The 15,664-nt window shown below is 43.2% G+C and overlaps 1 protein-coding gene across 1 annotated transcript in view; it reads right to left on the reverse strand.

The window, feature by feature from the left end:
- Window positions 1–15,664, reverse strand: part of LOC126997301 (uncharacterized) — a 155,551-nt gene that overhangs the window by 50,028 nt on the left and 89,859 nt on the right. The window contains exon 5 of the mRNA XM_050858300.1: window positions 12,382–12,513. Within this exon, the coding sequence (XP_050714257.1) occupies window positions 12,382–12,513 (132 nt within the window). The remainder of the gene's footprint in view (window positions 1–12,381; window positions 12,514–15,664) is intronic.

The raw sequence follows: 15,664 nt of genomic DNA on the forward strand, positions 1-15,664 counted from the left end.
TGTTATTGGTTAATTCGCTCACGTAATCTTCCTGAGCAGCTCTTTGGCTGTTGTTATTTAATTCAACTCAAATATGCCTACTAAGAAGAAAATTGCATGCCATAAGGCTTATTGCGCCACTCTTAGTGACCAAATAACTCAAGGTGAACAAGCCTACAACTTTGCTATCCTCAACGACCTAGAGCAGTTGGTCCAGCACCCTACACGTATTCCCGGCCGTCTTGGAGACCGGCCCAACATTCTAGACCTCTTCCTTACCTCAAATCCTTCTGCTTATTCTGTCAAACTGTTCTCTTCGTTGGGCTCCTCCGATCACAATCTTATTTCTGCATCCTGTCCTATCGCTCCTGTACAACCTCTGGACCCACCGAAGAGGCGATGCTTCTGGCATTTTGCTTCAGCTCGGTGGGACGACCTGAGGATGTACTTTTCCGATTTCCCGTGGAATGATTATTGCTTCCAGGATAGAGACCCCTCTGTGTGTGCTCAGCGCATCACAGAGGTGATTGTCTCTGGAATGGAGGCATACATTCCTCGTTCTTTCTCTACTCCTCACGCTAAAAAGCCCTGGTTTAATCACGCTTGTTCTCGTGCTGTCAATGATAGAGAGGCAGCTCACAAAAGGTACCAGAGCCTTCAAACTAATGCTAATTATGAACTTTACATTTCTGCCCGAAATCGCGCCAAATCTATTCTCCGACTAACCAAAAATTCTTTCATTAATAGAAAATGCCAAAATCTTGCTTTCTCTAACTCTTCCCGTGACTTCTGGCATCTAGCCAAAAACATCTCCTCCAACTTCACTTCTACATCTTTCCCTCCACTCCTCAGTCCTGACGGCAACACTGCCGTCTCATCTATCTCTAAGGCTGAACTCTTCTCTCAAACTTTTTCTAAAAACTCCACTCTGGACGATTCTGGGCATATTCCTCCTACTCATCTCCCCTCTGACTCCTTTATGCCTGTTATAAAGATTCTTCAAAATGATGTTTTCTATGCCCTCTCTGGCCTCAATCCTCAGAAGGCTTATGGACCTAATGGAGTCCCTCCTATTGTCCTTAAAAACTGTGCCTCCGTGCTGTCACCCTGCCTGGTCAAACTCTTTGAGTTTGACCAGGTCAATCTGCCTGTCAACATCTACCTTTCCTTCTTGCTGGAAGTATGCCTTCATACAGCCTGTGCCTAAGAAGGGTGACCGCTCCAATCCCTCAAACTACCGTCCTATAGCTTTACTTTCTTGTCTATCTAAAGCTTTTGAATCAATCCTTAACCGGAAGATTCAAAAGCACCTTTCCACTTCTGACCTTCTATCTGATCGCCAGTATGGGTTCCGCAAGGGGCGTTCTACTGGTGATCTCCTAGCCTTCTTAACTGACTCTTGGTCATCCTCTCTTAGCCGTTTCGGTGAAACTTTTGCTATTGCGCTGGACATATCAAAAGCTTTTGATAGGGTTTGGCACAAATCTTTGCTTTCCAAACTACCTTCCTACGGTTTCTATCCTTCTCTCTGTACCTTTATCTCCAGTTTCCTTTCTGACCGTTATATTTCTGCCGTGGTAGACGGTCACTGTTCTTCCCCTAAATCTATTAACAGTGGTGTCCCACTATCTCCCACTCTTTTTCTGTTGTTCATTGATGATCTTCTTTCCAAAACGAACTGTCCTATCCATTCCTACGCCGATGATTCCACTCTGCATTACTCAACTTCTTTTAATAGAAGACCCACCCTACAGGAACTTAACGACTCAAGGCTGGAGGCTGCAGAACGCTTAGCCTCAGACCTTACTATTATTTCCGATTGGGGCAAGAAGAGCCTGGTGTCCTTTAACGCCTCAAAAACACAGTTTCTCCACCTATCCACTCGACACAATCTTTCAAACAACTATCCCCTATTCTTTGACAACACCCAGCTATCACCTTTCTTAACACTAAACATCCTCGGTCTATCCTTAACTCAAAATCTCAACTGGAAACTTCATATCTCATCTCTTACTAAATCAGCTTCCTCGAGGCTGGGCGTTCTGTACCGTCTCCGCCAGTTCTTCTCCCCTGCACAGTTGCTGTCCATATACAGGGGCCTTGTCCGCCCTCGTATGGAGTATGCATCTCGTGTGGGGGGGCTCCACTCACACAGTTCTATTGGACAGAGTGGAGGCTAAGGCTCTTCGTCTCATCAGCTCTCCTCCTCATACTGATAGTCTTCTACCTCTCAAATTCCGCCGCAATGTTGCCTCTCTTTCTATCTTCTATCGATATTTCCACGCTGACTGCTCTTCTGAACTTGCTAAGTGCATGCCTCCCCCCCTCCCGCGGCCCCGCTGCACTCGACTTTCTACTCATGCTCATCCCTATACTGTCCAAACCCCTTATGCAAGAGTTAACCAGCATCCTCACTCTTTCATCCCTCACGCTGGTAAACTCTGGAACAATCTTCCTTCATCTGCATTTCCTCCTACCTACGACTTGAACTCTTTCAAGAGGAGGGTATCAGGACATCTCTCCTCCCGTATTTGATCTTGCTTTCGGCCACCTCTTTCGTTTCTTGTTTAGGAGCAGCGAGTAGCGGGCTTTTTTTTATTATTGTTTTCTTTTTGTGTGTGCCCTCGAGCTGCCTCCTTTGTTGTAAAAGAAAAAAAAAAAAAAAAAAGGATCCAGAGAGCCTTAGTGCGGATCAAACGCTACTAACAACTTGGAACCGTCTATTAGAGAACCAATTATCAGCTCTTGGGAAATTATATGATTCCCTCTTTGATGAAATACAGGAATATGAAGAATTTAGTAAGGTCTTTCTAGAAAAGGCTACACTAGAGGAGGAAATCCCTTCCTTCAACTCAAATTGATTCATCCCTAGTTGAGGAGCCAAAACCATCAGTAAGCTTGAAACAAATTCAGGATGTACCCAAAATTAAGGTACCAGAACTTGATGGGAAATACTCAGAGTGGGATTCCTTTTGGGATCGATTCTCCGCTAGTGTAGATACTAAAACCGAATTAACTCCTGTAAATAAACTTAACTCTCTGTAGGGAGCATTAAAGGGTAATGCTAAGACACTTATTGATGGATTTAGTCTTAAGGATAATAATTATGAGGATACAGTGAAATTACATATTAAAAAACACCTATGATAACCCGAAGAGGAATAAAATGAGTTTGCATTGCACTTAATTCACATTAAATCTCCATGCCATAATGCAAGCTCATTGTCGGAGTTTCGGGCCCAATTATAATGCACCCTCATGAAACTGGAAAATCTGGGCTGTGACTTACATATTTCTAGTTGGTTCATCTCCCCTGTCTTGATGGAGAAATTACCTGCCAAGACGGTGAAGGTGATACTACAGAATGTCAATGAAGACTATCCTAACCTAAAAGACATCAGAGCTTCACTTATGAAAGTTATATCTCGCTTGGAATCCAAAAGCCCTGAAATTTAATCTGAAGAAAGGGCAAAGGTAACAGTCACTAAAGCAAAAGCAAACCCCAGTAAACTCAGTACAAAGACTTATCTTACTCAAGAAATTCCCTGTAATCCGTCCAGACCTAATTAAAAAGCACTGTGCGCTGCAAGCATTCAACTGAGCTATGTAAATTTAAGCTAAATGCTCTTATTGCAAACAGGGGGCTCACCATATCGTCTTGTGAGACAAAAATTCTTAGAGCATCAATTCACAAATTTGTTAAGTCACTCCCATAGATAATGACGTTTCCACTGTTCTTCCAGTGGGAGTAGTCACGGTGATTAGAAACAGAACTCAAATCCAGGCTAGGGCTCTTTACGATCAAGGGTCCCAAAGAACATTTATCTGCCAAAGACTAGTTAACCAGCTAAACTTAAGCCTAGTGGTACCGTCAACTTACAACTTTCCGGGTTCATTAGCGAGATGGAAAGAGAGGAATACCAACTGGTGAAATTTACCATTAAAACTGGGCAGAAATATACTAAGCTAGAAGCTGTAGTCAAGGAGAACTTACCAAGACACATAAGAGTAGATGACCTGGAAAATTGCCTGAATTATTTAAGAGAACAACAAATTAAACGTTCAGACTCCGCCCTGATTGATCATATAGAGAGGGTCGATCTTCTCATTGGGCCGGATAACTACCCATAATTAGTAAACGGCCTCATCAAATTTAAAGGAATTAACTTCCTGAAGGTTCCGGGGGGTTTAATCCCCTACGGCAACATACCTTCTAAATTTATAGGTACACCATCTGAGTCTAGATTCTCTATGGTCACTAATATACGTGTTAATAAATTACAACCCTTGGGGACATTTTCTAGGCCGTCTCCGAGGCGTCTAACAAGATGCTTAATGACCCAACTAACGCTCAAAAAGTTGACTCCATGAGGGATCGAAAGCCACCACGGAGAGCTGCTCATGAATTTCGGGCGAAATAGAGCGTACCGATTATATAGTGGGGGATAAGTTTATATTTTCCTCCCCCAGTATGTCGGAAATTTCTGTATATAAAATTATCTCCCGTTTAATCATTTCTTTAATAGGGAGAAATTAAGCAATATTTGGATAATTTGCACTTGGGTTATTATTTAAGTATACTATTATGATTCGAATTCGAGACGGTTAAACCAATGAATGGAAGAATTAACTTTTATACCAGCGATTCGAAGCTGGTGTATTGGCTGACGCGCCAGATAAGTGACGTCACGTGTTGAAGGTTAGAAGCTTCACCGTAACTCATGATTCGTACACTTCAGGCACAAAGACAGCTTTCCTACTCAGCCCTCGTCCTGATCACACCTTAGACGCTTTTACGGGCGGATCATCCCCAGTCAGGAATGATAGCAAGGTCTGAGGTTAATTGTTCTGCAGCCTCCAGTCTGGAGTCTTGTAATTCCTGTTGAGAGGGTCTTCTGTTGAAAGAGGTTGAATAATGCAGAACGGAGTCGTCAGCGTATGAGTGGATAGGACAGTTTGTTATGGAAAGAAGATCATTGATCAATAACAGGAAGAGAGTGGGTGAGAGGACAGAGCCCTGTGGGACACCACAGAGGACCCTCTCAACAGGAATTACAAGACTCCAAACTGGGGTAAAAGGAACCTTGTGTCCTTCAATGCCTCAAACACTCAATTTCTCCATCTATCAACTCGACAAAACCTTCCAAACACCTATCCCCTATTTTTCGACAACACTCAACTGTCACCTTCTACACTAAACATCTCGGTCTATCCTTAACTCAAAATCTTAACTGGAAACTTCACATTTCTTCTCTCACTAAATCATCTTCCTCGAGGTTGGGCGTTCTGTATCGTCTCCGCCAGTTCTTCTCCCACGCACAGTTGCTATCCATATACAGCGGCCTTGTCCGCCCTCGTAAGGAGTATGCATCTCACGTGTGGGGGGGCTCCACTCACACATCTCTCTTGGACAGAGTCGAGTCTAAGGCGTCTCATCAACTCTCCTCTTATTGATAGTCTTCTACCTCTTAAATTCCGCCTGCATGTTGCCTCTCTTTTTATCTTCTATCGATAGTTTCACGCTGACTGCTCTTCTATACTTGCTAACTGCATGCCTCCCTCGCTCCCGCGGCCTCGCCGCACACGACTATCTACTCAAGCTCATCCCTTTACTATCCAAATCCCTTACGCACGAGTTAACCAGCATCTTCACTCTTTCATCCCTTACGTTGGTAAACTCTGGAACAATCTTCCTTCATCTGTATTTCCTCCTGCCTACGACTTGAACTCTTTCAAGAGGAGGGTATCAGGACACCTCTCCTCCCAAAATTGACCTCTCTTTCGGCCACTCCTCTGAACAATTTTTACAGGAGCAGTGAGTAGCGGGCTTTTTTCCTTATTGTTTCCCTTTTTTTGCCCTTGAGCTGTCTCCTTTGCTGTAAAAAAAATTAACATAGACTAGCAATGCTCAGCGTATCATAAGCAGATATTGCGCTGTCCATGGCTGGCCAAGCCACCGGGAAGATCAGCATTCACCACAGCTGGCCCGTCACATCATCCTGCCTCGATCCACTCACCTCCTTCATCTGAGTGCATTTAAATTGATTTCCCGTGTGTTACTCGGACAATTAATGCATTTCCGAGTTTCCCGTAAGTGTCGCGGATCTGTGATATAGGAAATTTGTTTAATGTACTGCGTCGGGCCATCCATTCGGATCACGTAAGCTTTGACCTTGGTTTGTGTTGGGAGTGTTCAGTTCCATTTTGGAGCACGTCAATAATTATTATATGTATCCAGTGCTCAAATTCTTATTCTGTCCTGTGATGACCATTTAATTTTTCACAGAACTAAAAAAATATGATGTTTCAGTACGGCGAGTCCGAGGGAAAGTAGAGGGTACATTAACACCCACATCAACTCTGTTCTTCACCTTTAATTGTTTAGTAATACCAAAAACTGTCAAGCTGGCCTGGCTAAACATGGCCATATGTCCCCCAATCCCTGGTTACGTTAACAGGTCTGGTTACGTTAACTAGACCTGTCGTCATTTGCAGATCGGACTACCAAAAGTATGTGTGCCTTGTGGCAGGGATACCTACGGTGAGGAACACCCAAGACTTGATCGATGCTATCATTGTGGTGAGCCCCACTCTGCATCATCAAAAGAATGCGAACGCCATTTATTTGAAAGAAGTGCTCGTCATCCGCAACAACGAAAAGGTGTCCTTCCCTGAAGCAAAGTGACTGCGGTACCGTAACGTCATAGGCTGCTGTCCTCCAGAGCCATGCCCAGAGCTCTGCCACTGACAAATCTGTCACTTCTCCCAACCCCTTGTTTTGCCTGCACCAGCTGCACCATCATTCCAAGTAGATAAACATCAATCTTCATCCGCTGGTGGTCCCGACTTATACAGTCTCCTGCAAAACAACCATCTCCAGCGCCCACTTCTAGGTCGGTGGAGGCACCCCGGGTGTTGGCTGCTGCCGCCGCCTCTGCCTCAACAGCTCCGGCTGACCCTCGACCGTCGACCGCTGATGGCTGAGCTCGCGGTGAGCTGGGCTCAACTCCGGCCGGTCCGTGCCGGAGGCTCCATCCGCTCCTACCTCATCTGTCACTTCGTCGGGAGATGGGGTAAGATTAGGGGAAGCAGGGTGAGAAATTCAACGGCAGATGGAGTGGGCCGGTAAAATATCGGCCTTCCCTGGCTGGTTACTCGGTCACCTCTGGCTACTTCATCGGCCAATGTGCCGAAAAGGAACCCAGCAGTACAAGGTCCATCTCATCATGGAAAGAATTATGTTAGTGCAGGGAGGCCCCTCACCAGGGGAGCAAATGCTGTCAATATATATATATATATATATATATATATATATATATATATATATATATATATATATATATATATATATATATATATATATATGAATGGAACAGGCTTGGGAGCCATGTTGTGGGTGCCAATACCACAGATACATTCAAGAAGAGGTTAGATAAAGCCATGGATGGTGAGGTAAGGTGGGGTTGAGTGTACAGGAGCTGCCTTGTATAGGCCAACCGGCCTCTTGCAGACTCCTTACGTTCTTATGTGTGTATATATATATATATATATATATATATATATATATATATATATATATATATATATATATATATATATATATATATATATATATATATATATATATATATATATATATATATATATATATATTTTTATTTTTTTTTACAGAAAAGGAGACTGTTCAAGGGCGTAAAAAAGAATAATGAAAAAAAAAAGCCCGCTACTTACTGCTCCTGAATAGAGTACAGAGGAGTGGCCAAAAAGAGAGGTCAATTTCGGGAGGAAAGGTGTCCTGATACCCTCCTCTTGAAAGAGTTCAAGTCGTAGGCAGGAGGAAATACAGATGAAGGAAGATTGTTCCAGAGTTTACCAGCGTAAGGGATGAAAGAGTGAAGATGCTGGTTAACTCTTGCATAAGGGGTTTGGACAGTATAAGAATGAGCTTGATTAGAAAGTCGTGTCAGGCGAGGCCGCGGGAGAGGGGGAGGCATGCAGTTAGCAAGTTCAGAAGAGCAGTCAGGGTGAAAATATCGATAGAAGATAGAAAGAGAGGCAACATCGCGACGGAATTTAAGAGGTAGAAGACTATCAGTAAGAGGAGGAGAGCCGATGACACGAAGAGCCTTAGACTCCACTCTGTCCAATAGAGCTGTGTGAGTGGAGCCCCCCCGCACGTGAGATGCATACTCCAAACGAGGGCGGACAAGGCCCCTGTATATGGATAGCAACTGTGCGGGGGAGAAGAACTGGCGGAGACGATACAGAACGCCCAACCTCGAGGAAGCTGATTTAGTGAGAGAGGAGATGTGAAGTTTCCAGTTAAGATTTTGAGTTAAGGATAGACCGAGGATATTTAGTGTTGAAGAAGGTGACAGCTGAGTGTTGTCGAAGAATAGGGGATAGGTGTTTGGAAGATTGTGTCGAGTTGATAGGTGGAGAAATTGAGTTTTTGAGGCATTGAAGGACACAAGGTTTCTTCTACCCCAATCGAAAATGATAGGAACAGATGATTTCCATATACAAGGGACTCGTCCATCCTCGTATGGAGGTATGTTTATCATGTGTAGGGGGTCTCCACCCAAGAACCCCTTTGGACAGAGTGGAATCAGATTTTCGCCTCATCAACGTTCCTCCTCTTACTAACAGTCTTCTACCTCTTAAATTCCTCCACAACATTGCCTCTCAACATATCTTCTACCGATATTTTCATGCTGACTGGACTTCTGAACTTGCTAGCTGCATCATTCAACCCCTCTCTTGGCCCACAACTTTCCGAAACTCTTACTTATCCCTATGCTACGTATTAATGTCCTTTATGCAAGTTAACCAATACCTTCATTCCTTCATCCCTCTCACTGGTAATCTCCGGAACAACCTTCCTTGCTCTGTAATTCCTCCTGAAAATGACGAACTCTTTCAAGAGGGGAGTAGCAAGACATCTCGCCATCCGAAATCGACCTCTATTTTTGGCCACTTTGTTCTATTTACTTTATAGGAGCAGCTCTTACAGGCATTGTGTGTGTGTGTGTGTGTGTGTGTGTGTGTGTGTGTGTGTGTGTGTGTGTGTGTGTGTTTCGATTTTTGTCCTTGAGCTGTTTCCTCTGCGGTAAAAAAAAATGATAAGATCTTATCGATAAAAAAATTAGGAGGTTCAGGTAAGCAAAAAGACGGATGAAACTCTCCACTGTGTTTTTCTTATCTTTTGACCAATTTGATGCACTGTACTGTAGCATGAAATCACTGAATACTCCGGACGCATGGCGAAAGGATGAATGAACGAATGTCGTTACTGTACCGTTCTTATAATTATCTGCCATTTAAAAACAGTAGATACCACACCTAGTTTAAGATGAGCCTCGAATACTTAAATACACTGCTCGCCTAGTGATCCATAAGACTTACAGTGAGAAAAGTAATCACTCATCCTTGGAGCACTGGTTTGCGTGTCTAACTACGAATCCGCGGGCCCGAATTCGAATCCCGGCCCGGAGAGTCTACGTGCAGTTCACCCAGCTGTTCATCCTCCTTTTCTAGCTGGGCGATAAAAGGGTACACGGGGAAAGCTGGGAAAGGTACTGTGGCAATCCCTGTCTTCACAATGACCTGTGTCACGGTATAATAGTCTCTTCCCACCACAGGCCCGAAGGGCCAATGCGACAGGGATGAGCCCCGCAGCCACACGCAGCTATAGCGTATGCACCCAACTTTACCTTTCTTTACCTTATAATGGAAGTGCTGAGTAATTTTTAGGATCTACTCTATCTCGTCTTGCGTTTATATTTCCTCGTCTGTTATCAGACAACGTTTTGTTATGTATGAGAGGTAAGGTGTATCAACAGGCCAGATAGTAGGTAGGCTGTCTTGAGGGACCTCTTGGACGACTCCAATCATGCATACTCCTTACGAGGGAGGACAAGGCCCTTGTATATGGAAAGAAACTGTGAGGGGGAAAAGAACTGGCGGAGACGATACAGAACGCCAAACCTCGAGGAAGCTGATTTAGTAAGAGAGGAGATATGAAGTTTCCAGTTGGAACTTTGAGTTAAGGATAGACCGAGGATATTTAGTGTTGAAGAAAGTGACAGCAGAGTGTTATTGAAGAATAGAGGAAAGTTGTTTGGAAGATTGTGTCGAGTTGATAAGAGGAGGAATTGAGTTTTTGAGGCGTTAAAGGACAAAATAGCTCTTCCTGCCCCAGTCAGAAATGATAGTAAGGTCTGAGGTTAAGCGTTCTGTGGTCTCCAACCTGGAATCATGTAGTTCCTGTTGGGAGGGCCTTCTATCAAAAGATGTTGAGTAGTGCAGAGTAGAGTCATCGGCGTACGAGTTCATGGATAGGACAGTTTGTTTTGGAAAGAAGATCATTAGTGAACAACAGAAAGAGAGTGGGAGATAGAACAAAGCCCTGTGGGACACCACTATTGATATGTTTAGGGGAAGAACAATGACCGTCTACCACAGCAGAGATAGAACGGCCGAAAAGGAAACTGGAGATGAAAGTAAAGAGAGAGGGATAGAATCCGTAGGAGGGTAGTTTGTTGTCAATGTTCTGGGCCCAGTCATGTATATAGCTTTTACCAACTGTGTTCCGCATGACAGCTTTTCCCTAAATCCATGATGGTTATCAATAACTATATTGTATGCAGCGAGGTGTTTCGTCATGTGGCTCAGGATGACGTCTTCCATTATTTTGCAGCATATAGGCTACAGGTTACCGACACTGGGCGATAATTGCTGGGACCGCTTTTCTTTCCCTTCTTATATATGCCCTCTACTCTATCCCTCAACCAGTCTCTTGGGAGTGTGCCATCAATGTATGACTGCTGCATCAGGTTAATTAAGGGAACACTAGTTATGTTTCTCCTTCTGTGTTATGTAGGGCCATGGGAACGTATTGGTGCTAATTATTCTCATTTTGCATGTTAATCTTTGTTTAAAGAAATTTTATAAGTAGACTAAACCCTGAGTGCTGTAAGTGACTAGTAGAAATTAATCTCAAATGGTTGGACAAAAAGCGATACCTCAAACGTTCTTAGAGTCACGCTACCTATATCATTTTGCTGATGTTAGACAAAGGTGTGATAACAGTGCCTTATAAAACTTCGTGAATAAACTACTACTTTTAATCTGGGGTTTAAATGATCATCAAATATTCTATTTTGAGGTATAATGACTAGTGACGTATAGTTGAGTGCCCATGAACGGCACGACAGCAGTAGCTACCTGCTGGGGTTGAGTGAGTGGAGGAGTAACACTCGTGTGGTTTCGAGTGTGAAGGAATTCTTAGAAAATATCTGGAGGATGCGAATGAGAGAATGAAAAGCAGCCCCCCAGTAATGGGGATGCACAGTATGAATGGTTGGTGAACGAGATGAGAAAGGGAAGATACACTCATAGTCCACCCCCGCTCTTTTTCCTTTTTCAGCAGAATCGCATGGGAAAACGCCGATCCAAAGGCTGGGGATGTTCATTACGGAAGCTCCGTTCTCTGAGGCGGTCTAAGGTGAACTAAACTGTCTGCTCCTTTTAACTGATACTAATCTGTTGTCTCCGAAGAAGAAATAGGAACAAAAGCAATAACAAGAATATTATGTCTATAGGTTTTAACTTGCTGACAATACGGAAAACGATCCAAGCTACGCTTATGTGATCTTTCCCTTTCCGTGCATAACAGTTTTCAGTGACGTACAAGGGGTTCTACCTTTGACATTTTACTTAAGTGGCCTCGCTGCCGATTGAAGCAGAAGAACCTGAAGCTTTGGTGTTCCGTGGGTTGCGAGATCTGACCACTTTACTAGTAGGCTGATAGTCTCTTAGGTGTACACTCTATAATACAAAGTAACCAATGACTCACGGAATTTCTCCACCCCTATAAAATCCCTTACCTGCACACTCTGAGCATCCAATACAAGTGGGACATATCTTTGTAGTATAAAAGTTCCTTCATGTTGCGGTAGTACAAATTTTCGTTGCTATTAATCAACTACTTTTTTTTCTTAAATGTAGCATTACTCCGTTTCCCATCTCACTAAAGGGGGTTGGAGAATACATTTCTATATTATAGTCTATATATATTTTTTTCTAATTTCATATCCTACCATTTCGATCCTGTAGCTTTTCCATGTGTAATTTATGCGTCCTCGCTAGCCTTTTTTACATTAGACTGAAAATATTCAGTATGTTTCCGTTCTTTGCTATTTTTGTTAATTTCTCCAAGATTCTCATAATTAACACTCTCATCAGAGTCATCACTTCATCCATGAAAAGATTAACAGCTCTAGTTCAAATTATAAATAAGATTGACTTGAGAATGCCTCTATATCAACTGCTGAAACCATTTCAGATAAAAGGAATAATAAAACATTTAACATACAAAGCTAAAAACTAAACTACACTAACTTGGACACGTTGTGTTGTCAAAGAAGGTGTAACAGCCAGGCATGGTGTGTAGGACGGGAGTATTCTTGCCAGTAAGTCTCAAGCGCCACACTCCATGTACCTCGACCATCCCCTCCACACTCCCAGGAACACCTGTTGGCATAGAGCAGTATTATTAAAGTAAGGGTTACTCCTCTCTACTGGGAGGCCATGTTTTTAAAACTGGTAACTAATTACCATTTGGCGCAATACACACAGCTTTAAGCAACTACCAAAAGGTTTGCAAATGAGTCATGAATGAAATGAACTCAATAAAAGTGGGTCTCAGTACGAAAGATTTGAGGAATACCGTCGCAAAGTATGCTGTAAAGTATAAACACAAATGACTTATTAAGAAATTATTATATCAGACAAAACATACCATATCGAGATCCGGTTAATTAGACTATTCGTAGCAGGGCGATTTAGATGCCTATTACCAGAGGTGGACAAGTACGGTACTTAGTGCGGTAGTGTAGTATTACCGCATCACAAAAAAGTACCGCACTACCGGAAAATTTCTGAAAATACCGCACTACCGCGGACCGCACTAAAAAATCCTGCGGTACTTTTTTGCGGTACTTTGAAAACTATCAAAGACGACACTTGAAGCGCGGCATGCTCACAGAATTTTTTTTTTTTTTTTTTTTTTTTTTTTACAGTGAATCGGACTCAATCAGTCAATCGGTATCAGTCATCAGAATCAGTGATTCAATCATTCTGATTTTTCAGTTATTGTACATAATTAAATACTAAATAGACAGACCAAACTACTACACTGCGAGTCTTCTTTAACACGCGCGATGCCGGCCATTTCAACCATGGAGGTAGGATTAGGAGGAGACGGCGCGAGCTGGGTGAGGTGTCCCAGGAAAGTGAAGCCAGTTTGCCCGCGCTGGCCAACGCCCAGGACTGGCAGGATGGCCGCGCCAACCCTTAGTATCAGTAGCTTTATTATTTTTTTTTAATCAATTGTTTCGCTATCTGTTAAGGTACTGCAATTTTTTTCTTGCTTTTAGACTAAGACATTTTTTATTATTATTTCAAGTACTTTTCAAATTAATATTTAATTGTATTAAAACAAGTACTCATGCGCGAAAATAAGTATTTTCAGTGCGATGAGCTACATACTAGAAATACAAATATACGTACATGCATTAACGACCATTTTTCAAGTAACATAAACCCTGATTTTATATCTCTTTGTGGATTATAAATGTTCATAGCACAACTAATAATGCCTGATTTTTTAGTTAATTGTAAAGTACATAATTATAAGTACACTATTATAAAATCATCCATCCTAAATTTAACAAGAGAAATTGGAAGTAGGTTTGGTTTGTATTTATTGGCCACTGAAATGAATAAGTTTGGTGTACAACTGACGGCTCCTTATCTTAATATTACTTGCTAATTTATTAGTTATCTGTGTAGCATCATACTTAAGCCGTACCTGCAAATATGTCTCAACAACTGCCTTAACTAACAGACGCAGGTGGTTTTCCTGAGGGTCTGTGTCATACATGTGATTAGTTATGGTGGAGAATATGTTTTTTTGGTTGCAATAAGCCAGCACTGAAATAACGAGCTTACTAATAGCCCCCTGCCCTAAATTGTTGCTTGACACTCTTTCTCTGAACAGTTTTTCTGAAGTGATACAAATATCAATAACACCATCAGAAGGATATACCAAGTTTCCTCTAGCCTCAGATTGGCGCAGCAGCAGTGACCCGAGCAGCTGCTAAGCGTAAGAGTACTGTTAGGCTTCTCATGGTTACATCTCCTGGAGATCTAACCAACAGTGAGGACGTAAGGAAGGAAGTGGAGAGTGACGACACCCTGCAAAGCGTACGCAAACGTTTGCAGGAAACCAGTGCCATTCAGCTGAAGGACAACTGCGTCAGTTTTGTCAAGCAGCGTGGCTTGATATATAGGCAGATTATCTCTCCCTCTGGTGAAAGGAAATTGCAGTTAGTTGTGCCTGCGAGATACAGAGAGGCTGTTCTCAAGTTAGGTCACAGTACTGCTCTAGGCGGTCACATGGGAAGAGCCAAGACACTCGCTCGTGTACAAGCACATTTTTACTGGCCAGGGATAGGCCAGGAGGTAGGTAGATTTGTGAGGTCGTGCGATGTATGTCAAAAGACTATAGATAGGGGAAGGGTAAAGCCTGCTCCCTTACAGCCACTGCCCATCATTGATTCTCCTTTTGAGAGAGTAGCAGTAGATTTGGTGGGGCCAATAGAGCCCCGAGCCAGCGATGACTCCCGGTATATTCTTACGCTTGTAGATTTTGCCACGCGTTGGGCAGAAGCAGTGCCGCTGAAGAATATTGAAACGCAAACTGTGGCTGAAGCTTTCATGACCATATTTTGTCGAGTAGGTATAACCAAGCAAGTATTGAGTGATCGAGGTACTCAGTTCACCTCAGGGATGATGGAGGAAGTACTCTGTCTGCTAGCTTGCAAAGGGTTACGTACCACGCCCTACCATCCCATGGGGAATGGACTGTTTGAACGTTTTAACGGCACACTTAAGAAAATGCTTAAACGCATGGCTGCCGAACAACCCAAGGAATGGCCTAAGTACCCGGCTCCTTTGTTGTTCGCGTACAGAGAAGCCCCACAGAGCTCCACCAGGTTTTCCCCGTTTGAGCTAATGTATGGAAGGTTTGTTAGGGGCCCCCGCTACTGTTACTGAGAGAGCTGTGGGATGACAATGTTCCGGACCCGGACGTCAAGACCACGTACCAGTACGTGTTAGATTTAGGTGACAGGCTGAGAGAGACCTGTAACATTGCTAAGGAGGAGTTGCTCAAAGCAAAACAAGTACAGAAAAGTTACTACGACCGGAAGGCAAAGTTGCGTAAGCTCAATGTAGGAGAACAGAGTCTAGTTTTGCTTCCCACAGCGAGCAACAAGCTGTTAGCTCAGTGGAAGGGACCTTACGAGGTTCAGGAGAAGGTTAATGACCTTAATTATATTCTCCTGGTTGATGGACACCCAAAACGGTTCCACATCAACATCTTGAAACAATACTACCGGCCAGAAGGTGAGGTGTCTAGAGTTAGTTAAAGCTCACTATTCTCAACCTCAGATCGTAGATGTGGGAGCGGCAGTAGTAATACAGGATGCTGAGGACGGCGAGGCTCCTCTCACTGTCTCTTCTAGACAGACAGAGTCAGTGCATGACGTGACGTTGGGAGAAAAGTTAGCCCCAGAGGAGAGGGAACAATTAGCATCGTTGCTAGAGGGTTATGCAGAGT

Source organism: Eriocheir sinensis, chromosome 12, assembly GCF_024679095.1.
Source record: "Eriocheir sinensis breed Jianghai 21 chromosome 12, ASM2467909v1, whole genome shotgun sequence".
Classification (NCBI taxonomy): domain Eukaryota; kingdom Metazoa; phylum Arthropoda; class Malacostraca; order Decapoda; family Varunidae; genus Eriocheir; species Eriocheir sinensis.